The sequence below is a fragment of the Clytia hemisphaerica genome, unplaced genomic scaffold (genome assembly GCF_902728285.1).
Source record: "Clytia hemisphaerica strain Z4C2 unplaced genomic scaffold, Clytia hemisphaerica genome assembly, whole genome shotgun sequence".
NCBI lineage: Eukaryota > Metazoa > Cnidaria > Hydrozoa > Leptothecata > Clytiidae > Clytia > Clytia hemisphaerica.
This window is the reverse complement of record NW_027104020.1, coordinates 1,629,024-1,651,474: the sequence shown is the minus strand read 5'-3', so window position 1 is coordinate 1,651,474 and position 22,451 is coordinate 1,629,024. Positions and strand designations below refer to the sequence as shown.

The following is a 22,451-nucleotide window of genomic DNA, read 5'->3' as shown; positions in this document are numbered from 1 at the left end:
CTCAAAATCCCCTAATTTACCTTTGTATAGACTCTTTAATGCGATCTAAATTTTTTTTGAGGGGGGGGGAGGGGGTCATTTCAAAAGCATACGTACGCGAAAGGGGGGGGTAATGCCAAAGCGTACGAGAGCGTACAAGGGGGGAGGAGGTGGTCATTTTTACCGATTTTGAGCGTACGTACTTTTTGAATGGTCCCATAACAGATCTCATAATTTTCTGCGAAAGAACTGACTTTTTTATATCTGTGTTCAGACGCTTGCACGCGTGCGATAGCATTTACACGTGCGTTCCTCATTGCAAAGATTTGTTCCTTTTGCGGTGTGAAAGTCTACCTGGTGAGGAAAGTAGCGTATCATTTGCTATATAATTTGAGGTTATGTTAATTAAATGACTTCGGTTAGGTATAAAATACAAAATGCTGTATTCTTATCAAATTCTGTGAAATTCACCCTAGGAACCCCCATGCTGAAAAAATCGCGCCTGCGGCGCTCTCATTTTTCCATCGTTAAAAAATTTTCCCCTACGGCGTAGGAATTCAATATCGTCTTTACGCCTTCGGCGTGGCCTTTGCACCAATTCCACACTGGCCTAAAGGGTATTCTTAGGGTATTCTTACGATTTGACCAATTTTCACCCTGATATTCTTATAGAAGATATTCTTATAAAAAAAAGGGTGTACATCGTCTGACGGGGGGTAACAAATTTCTTTTGGAATTGCCCATTGCATTATACCGTGAGATCGGGTAACTTGCATAAGTGCAGTGGAGGCTAACATCCATAGCCCTACTAAAATGAATGACCTGGCTAGTCATTAAAATACAAAGTTAAAACAAAACAAAAATGGTAGAGTAGAGCTGCGAGCGAAGCTACGTAACTCATTTTTTTTGAAATTTTGCTGCTTTCATCGGTCAGTCATTTGATGGCTATGCAAGTTTCCCTCAGCTCCACTGATGCAAGTCACCTGACTTCACGGTAAGTGTTTTTCAAATGTTTTCTTTGTATTTTACAGCAATTAAAGCTGACCTGTCAACTCTGACCTGTGTCCTGCATTTTGAAGCAACCAGGAAAGAACCAGAAAAAGGAACCTACAGGTAAAAATGTTGAACCATTTTGTTGTAAAAAAAAACTTAGAAAACAGGGCGTAGTAAAGGAGACTTAATTTCTGCCCATTTTTTCTAGAACAATCGTGGAATAGATAGGAACATTTGAAAAAGACACACGCTAAATAGATGCTTGTTTGAAGAAGATTCTAAAAATAAATTCTACCTCGTAGGCTAAAAGGCGAATGAGGGTAAATAATCCGAGGATAATGGGCCATTCCAGAAAAAAAAAATTACCCCCTAATGGATGACATCAATTTTTTAAATAAATTTTGGCACGGAATTCCAGGCAAACTTTAAAGAGAAAGTATCGGAATTCCATGAATTTTACTTAATTTTGCATTAAAGTATTGGAATTCCATGATTTTTTTAGGTTACAGTAACGGAATTCCAATGTTTTGATAGGTATTTTGTAAATTTGTTACGGAAATTCCAGACTTTCTTGAAAGCAATTTGCTACGGAAATTCCATGTCGTCCATTGGGGGGTAATTTTTTTTTTCTGGAATGGCCCAATTCCAGAAAATTCGAGTCATTTCGATCCGCCATTTTTGAGCCTCGATTATCTCTTTGTTTTGTCTGGGGATATCGAGACATGCTAAATGTCACGGCTCTAAATATCAAAACATTCTAGAATGTAAACAAATATGGCTATTTTGGTGAATAGTTTTCTTTGAGCAGTTGGGGTTTTCTATTGAAGAAAAGAACTCTAGAGACTTCTGTCCTTAATCATCATGATGAAGCAAATATTCTATGAAAATATATATAAGAGGCTGTGCTTCCAATCTCAAACTAAATTCAACAAGCAACTAGCAGTTACTCAAAGTGAAGAAGCAACGCAAGAAATAAAAAATAATCAAATTCACATCAAATCATCTGAAGAATCAACTAGACAAACAAAATCAAGATGAGTTCAAATGGATATCAAGTGAAAGTTTACTACATCGAAAATCAAGTCACCAAAGAGATCAGAAAGTTTACCATCGAGACTGACGTCGCCTCAAACTTTGATTATCTCGGAGCAAAAATCAGACGAGTTTTTCCAAGTTTACTGAGAAAAGATTTCGAGATTTACTGGAAAGGTAAGCAGAGTTAATATTACTTGTTTTGACCATCTATTATTCGTTTTAAAATTGATTTATATTGATTATTTTTCGGACAAATTAAAGCAAGAGTACATTAAAAATTCAAAGTTCGAAAAAGTCGTATAAATTTGGAGAGCTCTAATATGCGGCTCTAATGATACCCTACACAAAATCACTCGTTTTGAAATGAGTGACCGAGGAACGAGCAAGATTTCTAAATCACATCTTTTTCCTTTAGATACTGATGGTGATTATTTGACGATTTCATCAAATGACGAATTGATTTGTGCATGGGATTCAATCTTCGAATCAAATGGATGCCTCAAATTATTTGTCAAAGTGAAAAAAGATGAACAAGAAAAATCAACCAATGATGGCGAAGGAAAAGAGCACCCTGGTGTAGTTTGTGATGGTTGTGATTCCAAGATTCAAGGAATTCGATTCAAGTGTACTACTTGTTTTGATTTTGATTTGTGCTCCAGCTGTGAATCAAAGAACACACATCCAGCGAACCACGAATTGTTGGTTATCAAATCACCACGAGAATTTGGTGGCCGTCCAAGACATCCTAGATTTGGTCCAAGATGTCACCAACGAGGTCCTTTTAGTGGCCCATTTGGACCATGGAGAGGTCCTGGTGGACCATGGAGAGGCCCAGGAATGTTTTGTCGTCGATCACCTTTTGGTGGGTTTGCATACTCGTGTGGTCCAGCTCAACGAAAAAGATGCGGCGAGGAAGAAAAACCCCAAGAACCTGAAGCCAAAAGATCATGCTCCCAAAACTCAGCCGATGAGAAGTCAATTGGAGAAGCTGTTGCAAATTTGGCTGGCTGTTTTGGATTGGATCCCGAAGTTGCCAAGTGCTACTTCTTTTCTTTCTCTGATGACTTGAAGGAGCAGTGTGAAGAAAGGAAACAACAAAACAGTGAAAAATGTGCCGATGAGAAAAGTAGCGATCAACAAGAGCAACAAGATTTCGCCACAAACTTGGCATCCGCTTTTGGACTACAGGAAGAATTCGTCAGGCACTTCTTGACACCTTTCTTGTCAAGAGAAAATTCTACACGTGAGGAATCAACTCAGTCAAAATCAGCAGAAACAAAAACCTCCACCAATGAAGCTGACTCAGCATCTTCTGAAATGGAAACAGACGTTCAACAACAAACAGAAGAGAAAACCGACGAACAAAACGTCGACTTCGAAGTCAATGACGAGGACCAAAAACAAGAACCAGAAAAGGTTGAGATTTCAGACGAAGTTGAAGTTGATGAAGAATCCAAACAAACCTCAACTGAGACATCGAGTCAAACATCCAAACCAAAAGAAGAAAATACAGAATTCAAACATGAGCTTGAGAATATGGTGAAACATTTCTCAGAGCAATTTGGCATTCCAAATGAAACACAGCAAAATATACAAGGAGGCTTGGAAACATTGTTGCAGGGAATGTTCAACTTCCAACAACCAAGTCAATCATCTACTTCAAATACTTCAAATAACAAGGTAAGTTATTTTTTTCGCACCTCAAGAAAAAGTTGTCTTCAAAATTGAACAAAACGGGAATTTCTTAAATCGAAATTGAACACCATCGCCCCATTGAATCATGCAAAACTTAACACTGTTTAAAATTCTTATCATTTTAGGATGACGAAGAGCCACGAAAACCAGATGAGTTTGTTTTCGTTGATAAAACAAATGAAGAACCACAACTTACAGAAGAAGAACGATACCAAAAGAATCTGAATAAAGCGTTGGACAAAATGTTTGCCATGGGATTCGACAATGATGGTGGATGGCTTTCACAGTTGTTGGTCTCCAAAGACTTGAGCATCGATCGTGTCCTTGAAGCATTAAATCCTTCTTGTTAAGAAACCACGAAATGAAACCAAGTCGATTATTGTATTGTAATGTTGAATATTAATCCTTTATTGTTTGGTAATATATTTTTGTTTTGTGCTATAAAACATGAAACATTTTTATTGTCAACAATAATAAAATAAGTTGATATAGCTGAGTGTTGTATAAGCGTCCAACGAATAATCCAGGGAAAATAACGACATTCAGTCTTTTTGAGAAAGAATTTATCATTTGTGTTTATGGGTATCTGAAGCTAAATAGAGGAGATTTAAATTAAAACTATCCACTAAGGTGATTTTGTTTCCGTAAGGGGTTAAAAGGTTATTGTCAGAGTTTTGTATCCATATATTCATTTAGTATTGATTTCTTTTTGTTTTTATCATAATTTTAGTATATAATAATATCATAATTAATAATTTTGTCATTTTTTACAAAATAATACTATGTTACCTTATTTACAGTTTAAATATATCTTTTTAAATCTTGTATTGTAATAAAAAAAATAAAATAAAACAACAAATTTTCCATATTGGACATAAAACATTCGTATCATTTTGAAAATAACTACGATATTTTCTCAATTTTTCCCAAGCAAGTTTATAAAGCTTTTTTAAGCCGTCCATTCTGGTCCATTAAGATTTTGATTCCTTTTTCAAACAAGTGCAGAAAGGATTATAGGAAGTTTTTCTCGACTCAGAAATTCTTTTTCTAAACTATCATGAAATCCTCATCTATGGTAAAGAACAAAACTATTCTTTTTGCTTCATTGAATTTCTTTAATGAGCGGTGGTTGAGCATTATGGGTAGCTTTATGACGCATCAAACCTTGCAAAGTAGCGAAAGACTTGTTACACATGTCACATTGTACCAGTTCCTGCGTTTTTCCTGAATGTTGTTCGTAGTGTTTTCGCAAATCACCTGAAAGTTCAAAAGCATCTGAGTTACAAAATATCATATGATTCTTTGGCTAGTGAGAAAAAGAGACCATGCAGGTGAAAAATCTTTGCGTTCGAATACATTAAGTAAGCGGGATTTAGAGATTAAGAGATTAAGTAAGCAGATCCAACGGTGATGGAAGGTATTTCTAAATGATGATGAGATCTAAAAGTAATTCTCTAATCAAGTACAATTCTTTTGTCGTGTCTGTTACAAGAGTACAACAAATCTTGAAAAAAAACGAATTTTAAACTAAAAACGACCATGGTCTTACCTGATCTGTTGAAAGTCTTTGGACATTGGTCACAAGGAAAAGGACGTTTTTCAGAATGTGTAACAACATGTCGACTCAGTTTGGATGATGTAGCAAAGGTTTTTATGCAGTGTGGACATCTGTGCGGACGTTCACCAGTATGCGTATAAGAGTGTGTTTTCAGTGAGATCGTGGTTGAGAAACGTTTGTGACATTCTGGGCACTCATAGGGTCGTTCACCTGTCACAAAATATAAAGATTTGAAAATCATTCCTGCTGATTAACCTATGAATAGAACTAAAGTAGACAAAATATCAAGAGGCCCGACAATTCGTTGACCAAAATGATGTGTCAACAGACCCTATCAAGGTCAAAATCTTAGAAATATGGGTATTTCGGTACGCAACACTTTGGAGCACCTGTATCTTGGTACTCTTCTGTGGTTAATTGTAGATGGCACCTTCCATTTTTTTACAAAAAACTTATTTTGAAAAGTTATTTTTTTCTATTTAAATTTCTTTGAAAAATAAACGCTTTTGAAACACCAACTACCTCATTCAATAAGACACCACCTTAAATTGAGCACAGAACAGTACACAATCCTGTTAAACAAAACACCTGTTATAAATCTCGCATAAGTGCCAGGCAAGCCCGATTAAAAGTCTAAAATTAAACATAAATTGTTATAGAGGCTAAGGTTTTATGTTTCTGAGAAGCACATATGGTCGCTGAAAAATCGAAATATTGGTATTCATTTGCAAATCCTTGTAAAAAAAATGGAATATTACTTTAAGAAGCTCATACCTGAATGAGTTCGTTCATGTCTTCTTAAATCATTTGTACTGTAGAAAGCTTTAGTACAACTAGCATGGGAGCATTTGTATGGGCGTTCTCCGGTGTGAACAAACATATGTTGTTGTAGACCAAAAGGATGTCTAAAGGCTTTGGAGCACTTGTTACATTTCCATTTACGTTGAGACATATCAGGACAGACACGCTTAATGTGACGAGCCAAGTACATGATTGTAGTAAATACACGTTTACATTTTCCACATGTGAAACTGTCTGGAAATAAACGAAAGGAAATACTTATTAGCTCCGCAAGGTCTAGTGTAATTCAAAATGCCTCGATTTTTATGTTAGAGGATAATTTTTAAAAGCATCGATTAGTTTGAGCTTGATGTTGATAATGAACTCTAACAAAATATCTTTGTCGGATTCAGGGCCTTGGCATAGCTGGTCTTGAACGGTAATTGGTAATTTAATTCTTCATTTGACCTTCATTATCCAAGCTGATTGGAGAATGGTGACGTCTTAGAGCATCCATGTTATTTTTATAAGCATACAAAAATCCGAAAACAGGCTCAGAGATGCTTTGGTCGAAAGCTTAATAAGGCTGAAAAAATGCTTGAGGGGTGCTTATATCCAAAGCAAAAATTTAGGGAAATACTGAAAATCCGTAAAATTCCAGCAAAAAAAACCAAAATCAGGAAAAAAAATTTTTTCGTAGGCTCAAGTAATACTTGCCATATGCCTAATTTTTCCCCATATCTGAGCCTAGATATGCTTACAAGTGCAATGCTTATTAGAAAAAAACATGTACACGATTAAAATTTTGAATATAAAAAAGTCGGGAGTAATGTCAAGCTCTCACCTTTTTTCAGAACATGTAAATTAGGGTCGATTTCCACATCATCAATTTTTATCACTCCGCTATCATTGAAAGCGATTGAAACATTTGATTGCTCTCCTCGGAGACTTTCTTCAATCAAATCTTCTAGATTAGTGTTTAATGATGTCATTTTATCATCATCTGTTAAAACAGACATGTCTAAGGTGGTGGAGTCACTACCCGTTCCCATGCTCAGCAAAGCAGAGGCTACCTCGAGTTGACCTCCACCACTGTCGCTGAATCTCTTGTTGCTGTTGCTCGTTCCAGAGGCTATTACTTGTGTCTGAGCAGTCCCATCTTGAGGTAACTTTGTATTTTTAGTCATCAATGATTTCTGCTGCGCTTCAGCCAACTGCTGAAGGAAAGTGGGATCTTGTGAAATATTCCCCATTAATGCTTGAATGTTTGCAAGTGAAGGGTTTGACGCCATTATGGTAATTTTCTGGTTTTGTGTTACAGATACTGGGAGATTTAAATCAGTTTTGGCAAACATTTGATTTGGAGATATGGTGATATTATGTACATTGAATCGATCATCAGTTCGCATTGATTGATCTATTTGCTCATTAGTGTTCATCGGATTGTTAGAGGTTGTAGCAACAACATTTGTTGAAGCCGGTTCAAAAGGCTTTGGTAGGATGGTTCTCAGATGATGTGACATCATATTTGTATAGGTTTGCTGTTGGTGTTGATGGTGTGATGCCAATGTAGGACTCATCATATTTGGATTAGGTTGTTGTCGATCTTGATTCATTGCCATTGGTGTTGGAGAAACCATTTGAGCATGCATTTGAACTTGTTGATGATCAGGTACTGGTGATGGTTGAATTTGATGTGGCGATGGTTGGATACTATGTGGAGATTGTTGCATATGGTGAGGTGATGGTTGAAGTGACTGCTGCTGCATGGGGTGTGGAGACATCGAAGCCATTTGAGAAGTCATTGTTTGCATTGGAATGGTAGGAGATTCCTGGCAAGTTGGATGTGGAATCATAGTTGGTTGAACTTGGCTCTGTTGTGGTTGTGACATAATGGTTGAGAATTGTTGTGAGTAAGTTGGATGCGTGATTGATGAATTTGGCATAGGAGACGAATGAAGGACCTGGCCGTACGGTGATGACAAGCTTGACATTTCAACTGGTAATGTTTGAGCATTTAGCAACAAATTGAATTGTGATAGCGTATCCTCATTATTTTCCTTGTGATTATACATGTTATAGTTCATAGATGATTTAATGGATGAAGCGTGTTCATTCAACTTCAACTGAGTTAAAGTAAGATTTTTTGAAATAGCCGGATTGTATACACTGGATAACCCCATCTGTGGAGAAATTTCACTTTGAGTGACAATATTTTCATTAAATTGTTTTCTCTGAATAGACATAACTTCAGCCACCTCTACCTCAGGTTGTTTACCTAATCCTGCTTTATTAACTTGATTATAGTTTTTAATAACAGCCTCAGGTTTAACAGGCATAAATACCTTTTCAAGAACCTCCTTGGGAGGCTTAGCAACTGGAAGGAATGTCACAGTAACCTTTTTAGTGTTTCTTGGTTTTGTTTTAGCTTTTGCACCTGTACTTTGTGTCGTGGTGTCTGTTTTATTAGTCAATGGAGCACTAATGCTTATGAGAGCTTGAACAGCTGCTGATGTTGGACTGCAAGAATTGCTTCCAGGTGACAACATTCGAGTTGGACGTGATGCATCTGGACGCTTTAAAATGTTCTTTGGTTTTCTGAAACTATTTCTTTGATTATCTTTTTGTAACTTTGTCAGTTCACTAACCTCCAAATCGACTGATCCTTCAAGATCAACTGTCTCTGTTATATCACCAAGTTCTGTCTGTGAAGTTTTACTTGATGAAGTAGCTGTATTCTCTTTAACAATTTTCATAATAATTGCTGGTGAAATTTGTTTCAAAATGTAAGCAGCATCAGAGACACTCATTTTACGTCCAGAGAAACACTCATTCAAAGATTTATGAAAACAATCAAATGCATCCAGTTTCAGACCAGCATGCATGTAAACAGAGCTTGCTTCTGTATCTTCCTTTTCTGTTGATTTCCGAAATTCTGGAAGTTTAATATGTTTGATGCCTCCAAACTGGGGCTTTGGGCTTTCAGCATTATCATAGATACTGTTGTTATCCTCAGATTGTTTGGCCATTTTGGAAAGAGTTTCTATTGTTTTCATGGGCATTTTACCACTCTGTTTTCGTTTCTTAGGTTTCTTCTCGCCAGATTCTTTCCCGACAACAGGAAACATATCTTCTGATTACAAACCTGAAATAAGCAGGAAGGAATTCATGAGCGCTAAACTTAGATTAGATCAAATTTTGCTTGAGCTTCAAAGAAAACAAACAATCACTTGGACTGTTATACCCTCTGTTAGAGAAACAATGCACATCAAATCTGATCTAATGTTCGATCAAGCAATTGACTTTGCAAAACTAACATTTTGGAGTAATCAAATTTTTGGAATAAAACATTGGCTCAGGACACAGTGAAATGGACCTTAAAGGAACTGGTTGAAAAAATGTTGTTAAAGCTATAGGTGAAAAGTAAACGAGTCCAGGCTTCATTATTTCACCAGTTACTAACATGTTCATGCATAAAATGAACATTTAAAACTATTAACGCCTCCAAATGATCTTTTATAATTAATTTTAGTTGGATGTAATTGAGAGTAAATATTAAAGGTAATAAATGTTTCTATGAATCAAATGATTAAACTTTCCGACTTTTTTATTTATTGCTAAATAACTGTTTCCCCTAGGGTATTTTAATTGAGAATGGAGTTTTAAATGAAGACTCTACTTCAGAAAATATGGCACTGGCACCCAGGTTTTTTCACTACTTTGCAGAGTGACTTTGGTTGTATACCTTTTAATATTCTGAACCAACAAAGCGAAACTTTTCCACTGAACTGTAAAGGGTTTAACCTAAACACCTAAATTAAGAATTATTACATTGCAAATTAAATTTCTACAAGCATTCTCTGTACCAATTCAAATACCGTATTACTTCGAATAAACCTTCTTTTGAACGCCCCGTCGAATAAACGCCCCCCCCCCTAAAAGAAAAATTATTCAATAAACACCCCCTCAAATAATCGCCCCTTTAGGAGAGGGGTGTTCATTAGAAAATTGTGACTTTAATACTTCAATACCAGTGTTGACTGGGTTTGAAAAGGAAGATTTTAGTCATTTCTTGTAACCAGAGCAGTTTTCAATGCAATTTTAGTTGTTGAACCAAAGAAATTTTGCACTAAAATCCTGATAAATTAACTAAAACAAATGGTATATTTGCTCTAAATATTCAACTATAGACTAAAATAATTTGATAAACGCCCCCTTCTTTTAAACGCCCCCCTTGAATAAACGCCCCTTCTAAAATCGAAAAAATTAAATTAACGCCCGGGTGTTTATTCGAAGTAATACGGTACCTGAAGTCACAGCAACAAATTTCAAAATGGTAGCCTCAGTGAAGAAAACAAATAAGCTTCTTCTTTTCCAAAAATAAAATAAAACTTACTGTTGTAAAGGTAAGGCTACACTGATAGTTTTTCCAGGCGGCTGCAATGTCAAGTCACGTCAATTTTTTCTGCAATTGCTCTGCAACGCAATGAAAATATTGCAGAACAAATTGCAAGTGTCTGCTACAAAATCAGTTTGAACTGATTTTGTTGCAGAAGAATCTGCAATTTTTTTGACAATGTATCTGACATTCCAATCTTATTACATCATTCGAACGTCAGACCTTCGAAAATCGAATGTTTTTAATAAAATCGAATGCTTTGTAATTCGAATGTTTTGTAATTCGAATGTTTTGTATTTCGAATGTATTATAAATCGAATGTTTTTTGGACGTTTTTCCTGGTTCCTTTTTTTAGATGGCTAGACAGCAACAATTTTAAGGCGGCTGCAATGCAACAATTGCATTGCAGCCGCCTGAAAAAACTATCAGTGTAGCCTTAGCTTAAGGTATGTGTTCACCTTTCTTGACACATTCTCTTTAATTGATCATATCTTTAGAACAACAAATTTTTATATATCAAAAGTATATATTTTCTGAAAGCCAATAATATTCTCTTTCTAATGGTAAAAGTTTCAGCTGAATTTAAAAAACTGGGCAGGATATAATTAAAATCTTAAGAATTTTAACCTTACCTACTTTAAAGAAGTTAAAGTCACCCATAGCTTTTGAATTTTGAAAAAATAATTTCGATACTATGTTCCCAATAGATCGAACTAAAAAAGTGTCTTGGGATTTTTTTTAGAATTGACTTTAACTCTTTAAATCCTAAATTCTGTAAAAATATTGATAAAAAAGTAAATTTAAATGTGATTTTTTCAGTTATCTGTAAATTGAGGAAAAACAACTCGGTTAGAAATAAAATCCTAAGACACTTTTTAAGTTTGATCTTTTGGGAATCTCATAAAAAAAGAATGAAGTCGATATCTAAATGCTATGGGTGACTTTAACTTCGTTAAAAGTAGTATGGTGTGGTAAAATTTCGTTTTTTTCTACATCAATTTGAAATTTTTAAGGAGATGATTGCTGTTTATTTGAGTAATCAGTGAAATGTGTCAAAAATATTACTATTCAATAGAGGTGAGAATAAACATCAGCTGAATTCTCTCTTTTGTCTTTGTTGTTTCCGAAAGAGACAATTATTTGAGTAAATAATCCATCATAAGACGAACTTTGTTTTGAAATTTAAATGGTTATAACTCTGGATCAAAAAAAGATTTTAAGATCGCGATTTTACCAAAATGAAATCCAGTAACTTTTCTTCCACTTTGACTGAAAAAAAAAATTTTGACAAAAAATCGGAAAAAAGGTGTACACATACCTTAAGTTAATCCATACAATTTAGTATTTGTTTTTCTTTTGCAACTTTTGAGAACAGGCCAAGCAATTATTCTTCTTTTGAAAATACATTTTCACTTTCCTTTGAAAATACATTTGACAATATGGAGCAAGTCACTTTCCTTTGAAAATATAAAGCACACCATTTTCCTTTGAAGATCCAAAGAAAGTCATTTTCCTTTGAAAATACGAAGCAAGCCTTTTTCTTTTGTTTTTGAAAATACAAAGCAAGTCATTTCCTTTGAAATCATAAAGCAAGACATTTTCTTTTGAAAATCCAAAGCAAGCCAGAGCAAGCCATTTCCTTTGGAAATACAGAACAAATATTTCCTTTGGAAGCACAAAGCAAGTCATTTTGTTTTGAAAATGCAAAGCAAGCCATTTTGCTTTAAAAATACAGAACAAAAATTTTCCTTAGAAAATACGGAGCACGTCACTTTCCTTTGACAATATATGGAGCAAGTCACTTCCCTCTGAAAATAAAAAGCACACCATTTACCTTTGAAGATCCGAATCAAGTCATTTTCCTTTACAAAGATAAGATACAAAGCAAGTTATTTCCTTTGAAAGCAAAATGCAAGTCATTTCCTTTGAAAGCAAAAAGCAAGTCATTTTCTTTTAAAAATACAAAGCAAGCCATTTTCCTTTGGAAATACAGAACAAGAATTTTCCTTAGAAAAACAAACTATGCACTTCCTTTGACAATCTGGAGCAAGTCACTTTCTTCTAAAAATATAAAGTATGCCATTTTCTTTTGAAATTAGAATCACAATTTCCAAAACTTCAGAAAATAACAGAAGAATGAAGAAGAACTGGTACTAATTAATCCCTATATAATATCAAAAAGCACCAAGTCAAGAGAGAAAGTTTAGCAGTCTGTTTTTGAAACATGAACACAACACTATAAAGATTCGAAATCATATGGTAAACATTCGAAAACAATAGAATGTCTTCATTTCTCTCAAGATTAAAGAGAGGGGAAAATGCGCAAAAAATTCTACCTCTCCCCCTTCATAACTTTTTACCGAGCATAGGGTTAAGCATAAAGTCAAGGCTCAAAATTGAGCTTTACTTAAGCATAGTGAGCTTCAGCCCAAATTTACCATATGCTTATGAAAAAAATGAGTGTATTAGATAAATGGTTTTGGTTATCAAAATAAAAGCTTTTTGCTAGTTTAATTGGACAAAGTCTTGTAGGTATCTACTATCTAAAGATCTAAAAGGATTTCTATTCATTTAATATTCATTCATTAATAAGTATTTTTTAGCTATCTTAGGGAATATTTCAAATTCTACATTTATTCTTGATTGCCACTTTCACTTTAGTGTGAAACTTAATGGGTTATTTTCAATTCATTGACTTGCGTGAAGGAATGTGGCTCAAAATAGTTCTTCTTAAAATATCCCTCCTTTTTAATAGCCACAAAACATCACAAAAAGTACTTTAGTCATAGATCATAGTCAATTCATACAAAAGTAGTCTTCCTAGGTTAGATTTCCCTTGAAATCACATCTTTTAAACAGGCTGGTGTTTTTTTGTGGATATAAATTATATAAAGTGTGAGAAATTGCTTGACATAATTAACCATTAACTTTCCCACATATGAAAATATAAGTATTTTTACATTTCAGCGTATTCTAAGCTATCATTTGAGCATTTCAATTAACTTTCATAGTGTCCTCCCCTAAAGGGGGGGGGACCAATTTTCCAATTTTGGATGTGTGAGGGGGAAAATGAAAATTTGAATAGTAAAGGGGGGGGGGAAAGAGGGGGGAAAAGATCGATAGTTGGCAAATTTGGTTGTGGGAACGTGAAATCACTTCAACTTTATCAACTTTGTTTTGATTTCATTTAGGATTTTAATTTTTCATTTCATTGTTGTTTTATTAAGTCTGGTTTTCTAAGCATATTTGTTTACATTAACTCATTTTTGTTCTATTTTGTCTAGTATTCCTTTTGCAGCAAAATTTTACTTTTTGTGTCAGGTTGACATTTGAGAAATTTATATGGGTATATGGGGGGAACTGATATTTTCAGAATTCTCTGGGGGGAAAGCAAAAAAGAGGGGGGAAACTAAAAAACTGAAGAGTCATAGGGGGGAAAAAAGAGGGGGGAGATTTAAAAAAATCAAGAATTTGGTGGGGGGAACAAACCCTGGAGGCCACTATGCTTATATGAATTGTAAAACAATTGTTATTAGCATTTCCATTTTCACTTCAAAAATAATTTCAGCTTGTACTTCGAACCACAGAATTTCACTCATCTCTTTAAAATTTCCATCACATTTTCATTACAAGATATTAATCAGCATTTCAACAATCTAATCTACATAAACCTTTTCAAACAAAAAGTTACATTTTGAGACTACGTTGAAAAAAACACAAGAAAACCTTAAATATCAACCACAATAATTCACAAAAAAATTTTCAAACTAGGGGTCAACTTAGTTAGAACTTACCATTTAGTGAATTATAATGGTTTTTCTAAAAAGACCACTTTTTGTAAAATTCTAAAATGTCTAGTTTCCTGTGGAAACTCATCCAAAGCAAGTCATTTCCAGTGAAAATACAAAGCAAGTCATTTTCTTTTGAAAATACAAAGCAAGCCATTTTCCTTTGAAAATACAAAGCAAGTCATTTTCCTTTGAAAATACAAAGCAAGTCACTTTCCTTTGAAAATACAGAGCAAAAATTTTCCTTAGAAAAAAAACTGTGCATTTCGTTTGACAATCTAGAGCAAATCACTTTCCTCCAAAAATATAAAGTACACCATTTTCTTTGGAAAAAGGAAAATGTAAACCTGTGTTTTTTTTGTTTGTCCTCTTTGGACTGCTTTGGAAAATACAAAGGAAGCCATTTTCCTTCCTCAAATTTCCTTTAAAAGTTTGTGCTTTCAAATTTCTGTTCTGTATTTCCAAAGGAAAATGGCTTGCTTTTTCCTTAATGAATATGGAATTGAAAATTTTATTTTGAAATTCAAAACAAAGGTTTACCTTTGAGTAAGTTTAACTATGTGCAAAACTCCTGCAAGAATTCTTCTTTGGAAATACAATTAAAGAAATCCTTTGAAAATGTAGAGAATCGTTTTAATTTTAATTTTCAGAACAAAAATTTCACTTATTGAAAATGTATTTGAAAATGAAGAATACTGTTTTTTTTAAATACATACAGGTCTTGGAGTACATGAAGACAGTATTTTTCCTAATGACATTATGAAATGAATAATCCAACCCTTTTAAGCCTTGGCAGGTGGGCGCAAAAGAAGTCAGCAATTGAAAAAGAGTTTTGATTGATCCTTGAATAAAGGATACGTGTAATCAGCGCAAAAATTTCTCTACTACTATTTGATACTATATTGAATGCTCTTGGCGGTCTTGGCCCTGCTCGCAGAGTGGATATAGCAACCTTAAGATCAAACTTGTCAAACAGAGTTTATTGTCTAACTTTTTTTGTATCTAACTTTGTCAAACAAAATTTTTGCCAAAGTTATTGAAGCTTTCTTGTTGTTAATCTTTGTTGAACTGAATTTACCCAAATTTGCTGAACTTTTCTTGTTGTTGAACTTTGTCAAAAGGAGTTTCTGCCAGGTTTGTCGAACTATTCTTGTTGTTAAGCTTTGTTGAACGGGTTTTTTTGTCAAATTTGTCAAACATTTCTTGTTGTCAACAAAATTGAAAACCTTGACAAAATTAATTAATTTGGTAATCAAACGGTTCGATTGATTTGGATATATAGCAGGTTCATTTGCGAGTTTAAAAAATATATATTCCTTAGACTAAGGAATACCTGATGGACTAGGTGGTTTAGCTTAGGTTGAAAATTTTAAGTTCTCACAGTATATTTGGACTTTGTCAAAAATCAGTTTTTTGAAGTTTACAAAAAAAACCCACATAGAAGACCTTTCAAATTCAGTATGTGAATAGAGCAGTAAGAAATACAACTTATTTTTCCTTTTTTTTGTTGCAAAAGTTCCAGAAATGAAAATAAAGGGATAATGATAATTGAATACTATTTACTGATGATCTGCGGCACTATCGTAAAGTCTCATCGCATGAGAAAATGATTGACTGATTAAGGGCGTTCTCGGCTCAATCCTCAGTTCATGCGCTAAAATGGCATATCATTTCCATGGAAGTTGTTGGAATGTTTACAAGGCTCTTGACAGAAAATCCTTTGTATGATTGTCAATGATGACAGTGCTGTTATTAAGTGCACTTTATCGTTTTGATTTCCATTGAAAAATCATATTTTGGTTTTCATGTTATTAGATGCTGTTTTAGAGCTTTAGAGCTAGCCAATAAGTCAATTACCAATAAGTGAAAGTTTGAGGTTTTGAGGTCATTGGGCTCTTCTAGAAGAAATTTAATATAGAGGGGGGTGCCCAGTGCATGAACGCCATACTTATTTTTCACTTTTCTCACTTACTTTTGGTTTTTACATAAATCCTTTTTGACCATCTCTAAAACAAGCTTGAAGTCCTTCTTTCAGTTTGTTTTCACTTTATATTGAAAGCTTCTTCTTGGAATAATAAGTCGTTAAAGCGAGCGCTATTTATATTTGGACCCAGTCCGCGAACAAGAACCAGTGTGCGAACGATCTTTTGAAAGAAATAAACAGAGCTTCGCTTGCAGGTAAGGGGTCTTCGACAAAAACCTTTTGAATTTTTTATCGGCATTGGGCTGATAAGCTTCAGACCCCCTCCCCTCTTTTCTATTTTTATTTCTATTTCTATTTGATAATTCATAGAAGGTTTTACAAAACCTTTTCCCTTAAATATAGAAAAAAATTAATAAAAAAAAAAAAAAATTAATACAAAAATAAAGAAATACTAAAAAATAAAATCTAGGATTAAAAAATGAAAATAATATGCAATGAATGATGGGTTTAAATAATGTTAAAATGTTTTAATGTTTTTAAAATAATTTATCTTCTAATAATGAAATAAAAGGATGAAAAGTGGTTGAGAAGAAAATAAAAGTCGTAGAGATTATGATTTATGTCAGCGTCCCCTTGGTCTTATCTGCCAAAATTTTTTGAAACTAACTTTTATATCTTCGAAAACACAATTTTTACCAATCATGTCCACCATCGTGTTGATCTTGCCTTCCCACCGGTCTTCGTTGAGTTTTTGTCTATTTGCACCAATATTGAGTTTGTTCATACCCGCATTGATATTGTTAATCAAACATAAGTTTAAAAGACACGATGAAGTTGCAACATTTCGAAGGAAATGGTAGCACGCTTTCCAATGAAAAAGAGTTTTTTCATCAAAGCTAATTCAAAACTGTACTTTTAAAGTTGCGAATTTGTGCGCAAAGGTGAAAGCAAGTGAAATCGTATGCTTTCAGTGGAGTTTGTGGACGAAACCAGAAAGAAATTGGCTGAAAAGATTTTTGTCCCAATACTTGTTTTTTATCGGTATGTAGTTGGACCCCCCCACCCCTTATCGGCCCAGTGCCGATAAAAAATTCGAAAGTTTTTTGTTGAGGATCCCTAATACATTAACTCTCCTCCGAGATGATACAGGGGTATTTGAACTTTTCAAAACCACGCGCTTTAGCGTTTTACTAACCTGTTTATTTTCGTAAGTATAATTTTCTTGTCGTGAATTTTTTTGTTTTCTTTTTCAAGTTTTGCTCATTGAAAAGCGCGGCAATGTAGTGTTTTCTTTTTTAATTGAGATCGCCAGCTGTCGAATGTTTTGACGTTGCAATGTCTTCATTTTTGTACTTGGATCATTTGTGGACTAGACCCTTTTTTATAATCAACTAATGGTGATATGTTTCTATTGATTTTGAATTAATGAATTAACATGTCTCAATGAAATTTTGTGTGATGGAAGATAACAGGTTTTTAAAAGAGGAAAGTCATTTTCAGAACTCTTCTTGCGCAAATCTTCTTATAAAAATCATTTCCTCTTGCGATCAGCCATGTTTACAAAAATCCCGAATTTCGTGATTTTTTTACTTGGCCTTGTTCAAAATTGGTTTAGTATTGTTCTAGTGCACTCAGTTTATTTTAAGTTTTGGACAGATCGCAAGGGATAGTTTGAGGATTCTGCTGCACAAAGGAAGTTCTATAGAAGTTTGTTTTTGGTTGTTTTTTTCAAGTTCAAAGACGTTCGTTCGTGTACTGGGGCTGTTCGTGCACACTGGTAACTTGACTCTAAGTAGGGAATGGATGACAGGAATTCTCATATTCTCAGACTCAAAAAGCACTCGGAAATCCAGGGGATGTCAATCGAACGTTCGATTGCCAATTGAACCAATTGAATTAATCGAATTTACTCGCTCGAATCCCATCGAATGATTGATTTTCGATTAGCCAAATTGATCGAAAGCCAATCGAATTCTAATCGAAACCGAAAAACATGTGAAATTCGATTGGTTTCAAATGAGTTCGAAGAGCTTCGATTAACGTTCGATCAACTTCGATTAACGTTCGATCAACTTCGATTAACATTCGATCAACTTCGATTTTACTTTACAAAGTTTAAATTTTGCGGGGCTAAATTTGGAAGATTTTTTGTGATACCACCATGAATTCCCTTCCCGCCAAAAGAAGTTAGCGGAAGAATGTTTGCTTAATTCCAATTAATCAAACTAATCGAATCAATCGAAAAGTATATGCAATCGAAGCTAATCGAAACTTATCGAACGTCCAATCGAACACCAATCGAACGGTAATCAAATCCAATCAAAAAAATGATGTGATATTCCATTGGCGTTCGATCAATTTGGCTAATCGAAAATCAATCATTCGATTGGCTTCGATTAAGTTTGATTGATTTGGTAATCGAATTTTTCGATTGACATCCCCTGGGGAAATCCAGTCAATTGTTCAAAGTGCTACCAAAATTCCTCTCATATCTTTATCTAAACCCTTAAAAATTCTATAGAATCTGTCAAAATTTTCAAAACTTCACCCCTGAACAGACTTTTATAACTGGAAGAGCCCATATTAGCAAAAAAAGGACAAAGGACAAACTGACAAAGAGGTTTTTGCAAAAAGTTCTCTGCTTTTCTACGTTTTAAATCGATAGGCTCACTTACTGTGATTTGAAAAATAGTAATTTACTAACCTTTTTTCTGTGATTTGTTTTGAAATTTGGTGTACTCGAGGAGATGCTGAAGGAAAATCCACAAAAATTCCTTGAGGAAAGCCTTTCCTTTCCTTGAACATTCGACTTTTTTGTTTTGACTGCAGTGAAAATCCCTAATTTGCACGCATGCGTCGGGGCATCCTGGGAAATTGTCTCGCTCATTCAATTATTCTTTAGAAAACAATGACATGGCGCCAGATAATCGAGCGCCGTCAAAACATGAAATCGAAAGAAGAAGTGAAATTTTTTTTTTCAAAGTTTTGATTTTTGACACAAAATCATGGTTGCCTGGTATTTTGATCGACTGCTCATTTTGATGTGAGCAAGAATGTCTTGTAATATGTTATTTTTATGATGAACTTAAAGCTGGCTCAAAATATCAACATGAGATTTTCAACTTTTTGCTGTTCTTTGCTTTTTGTTTTTGCAATAAACTTTGATCTCGATTCCTTCGTGAAAGCCCACGATGAAGATTCTGATGGGATTGAAGAGGATGAACATTTGGTTCATATTGGAAACATTGACAAAGACTCTTGTACAGTTGATAAAGAAATGGAGGTCACTTTCGCAGGCGTGACTGTGGTTTGTGGGGAGAATTATTTTTTGGCTGGGTTCAATAAGAAACCGAAAGTGGTACTTAACAGAGCCAATATCGTAAGCACATTTTTATAAAGCCCTTTGAAGTCAAAAAGATTCTATACACTAATGAAAGAATAAGAGAATAAGTCTAAATGAATAAATCAGAGAAAAGTTCGAGGCCGAGACGGCTGAGTTGCAGTTGGGCTAACTTTCTTTGAAATATAATCCGTGATTGCAGGAAATACATTGTAAAAATCCTGAATCGTTGCCCCCGGGGGGGGGGGGTACTAGGTTTGCGAGGTGACGGGTATGTCCGAGCCGAAAATCGAAAATCGACCCTTTGAGAGACAAAATTTTGGTGATTTTGGGACCCTTTGAGAGACTTTTTCCTAAATTTTGGTCCATTTTTTTACAAATTTGGTTTGATTTTCACCAAATTTTGGTTAAAATTCTTGGAAATCGTGACCCTTTGAGAGAGAAATTTTTGATTTTTGTGATTTTGGGACCCTTTCAGAGACTAACTTTTGAATTTGTACCCCTTTGAGAGACTTTTGAAGAATGAGAAAAGGTACCCTTATGGCTCGCACATACCAGGCACCCATTTTGCCTAAGTACCCCCCCCCCCCCGGGATCGTTGCAAAGCAAAACACTCTCTAACCTTAATAATAATGGCATTTAAAATTTTTCGGTTCTCTAATGTAGTATGACGGCATTTGCAATTCTAACAGCCAACCCAAAGCTGCGATTCAGACTAATAAATAAGCTGTCCTGTTTTGTTTTCAGAATATCTATTACACACTGGTGATGTTAGATCCCGATGCACCGAGTAGAAAAGATCCTTCACAAAGAAGTTGGCTTCATTGGCTCATTGTAAACATTCATGTAAGCAAAGTATCGAATGGAAATAATTTTGAATTAAATTAAATTAAAATAGCTGGAAAAAAATTCAAGAAAAGTTTTGGTAAATTTGGTAAACTTCTTATAATCAAGGCTACTCAGAACTAAACTTGTTATCAATGAATGGTCTAGTAATTCATGATATACACCATTGCAATGTCTTCTGATATTACATCATGGACCCAATAGCTGATTGGTTGTAAGTGACGTAAAATCAGTCAATACGTCACACTTTCAACCAATCAGCTATTGGGTTCGTGGAAGACATTGCAATTCTGCAATGGTGCATATCATGAATACCAGATTCCAAACCTTTTTTCTAGAATGCAGACATTTCGACTGGATTTGAAGTCGTAGGTAAAAACATTTTACTCCATTAAATCTTGGTTATCAAAAGTAAAAGGCAAACGGAATAACGAGGGATAACGGATAAATTTCCTGATAATTTCCAAGTTGTTAAAAAGAGTATGGCTTGTAGTGTGGTCGTGTTACAAAAATACAGACTGTTTGTAGGAAAAAATAAGATTTAGCTGAAACTTTCTCCAGACCTTCTCTATAGGATGCTTATATCTCAGGAAAAATCCCCTAAAATCCCACTGGTGGAACATCTCTTTTTTGGGCAATTTCTTTTTTCCCCAGGCAAAATCCTAAGAGCGAAATTTTTTGAAAATTTCAAACTTATTTCCAGACGAAAGCTCTCGAAAAACTATATAGAAGACTTTTAAACGGTTATAGCCGATTTCCTTACATAACTCAAGACCCCACTATAATGATTTTGGAGGTATTCGAATCTCGTCAGAACATTCAAATGAAAACGCAAAACTTCCGTGGTCGAGTGAGGTGCAAGTTATCACATGTGGATGAAATATTTACTTATTATTTATCTTTTTTCAGAATACAACCCACCTACACCACCCAAAAACTCCGGTTTCCATCGCTACGTATTCCTTCTAATTGTTCAGCCAAAGAAAGAAAAAGAATATCTTCCAATCGTCAAGCGTGGAAAGTTCAACATCAATAAATACGCAACTAATCATAGCTTGACAAATCTTGCGGGACTAACATATTTTCAAACTAAAAAAGAAGATAAACTCCAACTTCCAGCTAATGCAGATTGAGTGACAGAATAACAAATATGATATTTTAGGAAGTATGTTAAAGACTTTCATTTGCAGTCGAAGAATTATTTATAAAGATTATATTTTTATACATAACTATGGTGGCCCATAAGTGCCAAGTAATTTTTTATTGAAAAACTCAAAAAAAAATTTTTTTATACATGAAAATAACTTTCATTCTACAATTTAAATTGGCTCTCATTTCAAAATCAATTTAAAAGTAATTTCGTTTTCAAAATGGCTTTAAAAACAACTTAAAATACGACCCAGCAAGGCCACACAAATGATTTAAATTTTGTTTTAATTCTCATTTACTTTTCGATATCATTTTAAAAAGCATTTTGTTTTTTTTTATTTTCAAAATCACTTTTCTCACGTAGCCCATCAGTGCCAAAGACATACCGTGAAAAGCACAGGTCGAAATCATATATCGACGCTGTGCCGACGAATCGAGATTCTATTCAGCGCGCAATCAACGAAGATAAAAGTAACCATGACGACCATCCAAGATCTTGGATGAAGTTCAAAGTTGATATTTTTATTCCCGTCGTTGAAAACGCAACTAAAAAATATCATCAATGCTTTTTAAGAAGAGTCAGTGATAGAGAATCATAACATAAAGTCTGTCTATTATTTCAAATAAATTAAAGTGACATTTCCATAATGTCTAGTTTAGTAATTACTGTTATACATTTGGGGATCATGTAAAAGATTTCTTTCGAAAGAAACTCACTTCAATTACACTTGGAGGTTTCTGGGGAATTCTTAAATAGTAAGCTGCATACTGATACAGTCTGTTAGACATTAACAAGGTAATATTTGCTCTTCATCTTTGATCCTTTCTACAGTGATTAGATTGACACATGCATGATAAAATTTCTATTATTGGTCTTCAGAGGTTAATATATTCTTTGAAAACTTAACCTCTGATACTCAGGGTACCAAAGACAGCTTTGTCTCCAGACCCCTACAGGCTTAAAA

At 34.4% G+C, this 22,451-nt stretch overlaps 4 protein-coding genes across 4 annotated transcripts in view; 3 read left to right on the top strand and 1 right to left on the bottom strand.

Moving 5' to 3' along the window:
• Nucleotides 1-22,451, top strand: part of LOC136811513 (L-seryl-tRNA(Sec) kinase-like) — a 402,790-nt gene that overhangs the window by 212,969 nt on the left and 167,370 nt on the right. The window lies entirely within an intron of this gene.
• LOC136811496 (sequestosome-1-like) lies at nt 1,758-4,418 on the top strand. Its single transcript, XM_067068118.1, has 3 exons — nt 1,758-2,181; nt 2,423-3,687; nt 3,828-4,418. Exons 1-3 carry the CDS (start codon nt 2,007-2,009, stop codon nt 4,050-4,052), a joined length of 1,665 nt encoding a protein of 554 aa, XP_066924219.1. The 5' UTR covers nt 1,758-2,006; the 3' UTR covers nt 4,053-4,418.
• On the bottom strand, nt 4,526-18,972 carry LOC136811483 (uncharacterized). The gene is made up of 5 exons (XM_067068099.1): nt 18,856-18,972; nt 6,885-9,185; nt 6,035-6,295; nt 5,252-5,470; nt 4,526-4,959 (listed from the first exon to the last, which is right to left on the bottom strand). The coding sequence occupies exons 2-5, from the start codon at nt 9,166-9,168 to the stop codon at nt 4,805-4,807; spliced, it is 2,919 nt and encodes a 972-aa protein (XP_066924200.1). The 5' UTR covers nt 9,169-9,185; nt 18,856-18,972; the 3' UTR covers nt 4,526-4,804.
• Nucleotides 19,124-21,626, top strand: LOC136811518 (protein D1-like). The gene is made up of 4 exons (XM_067068141.1): nt 19,124-19,530; nt 20,239-20,337; nt 20,676-20,709; nt 21,247-21,626. The coding sequence occupies exons 1-4, from the start codon at nt 19,228-19,230 to the stop codon at nt 21,468-21,470; spliced, it is 660 nt and encodes a 219-aa protein (XP_066924242.1). The 5' UTR covers nt 19,124-19,227; the 3' UTR covers nt 21,471-21,626.

Bases quoted from the DNA above. Each gene is read 5' to 3' on its own strand.
- LOC136811496 (XM_067068118.1), top strand. From the start codon at position 2,007: ATGAGTTCAAATGGATATCAAGTGAAAGTTTACTACATCGAAAATCAA. The intron at 2,182-2,422 runs GTAAGCAGAGTT...TTTTTCCTTTAG, and splicing joins TTTCGAGATTTACTGGAAAG to ATACTGATGGTGATTATTTG. The intron at 3,688-3,827 runs GTAAGTTATTTT...TTATCATTTTAG, and splicing joins CAAATACTTCAAATAACAAG to GATGACGAAGAGCCACGAAA.
- LOC136811483 (XM_067068099.1), bottom strand. From the start codon at position 9,168: ATGTTTCCTGTTGTCGGGAAAGAATCTGGCGAGAAGAAACCTAAGAAA. The intron at 5,471-6,034 runs GTATGAGCTTCT...ATTTTGTGACAG, and splicing joins ACATGAACGAACTCATTCAG to GTGAACGACCCTATGAGTGC. The intron at 4,960-5,251 runs GTAAGACCATGG...TTGAACTTTCAG, and splicing joins AAAGACTTTCAACAGATCAG to GTGATTTGCGAAAACACTAC.
- LOC136811518 (XM_067068141.1), top strand. From the start codon at position 19,228: ATGATGAACTTAAAGCTGGCTCAAAATATCAACATGAGATTTTCAACT. The intron at 20,338-20,675 runs GTAAGCAAAGTA...CCTTTTTTCTAG, and splicing joins GGCTCATTGTAAACATTCAT to AATGCAGACATTTCGACTGG. The intron at 20,710-21,246 runs GTAAAAACATTT...ATCTTTTTTCAG, and splicing joins GACTGGATTTGAAGTCGTAG to AATACAACCCACCTACACCA.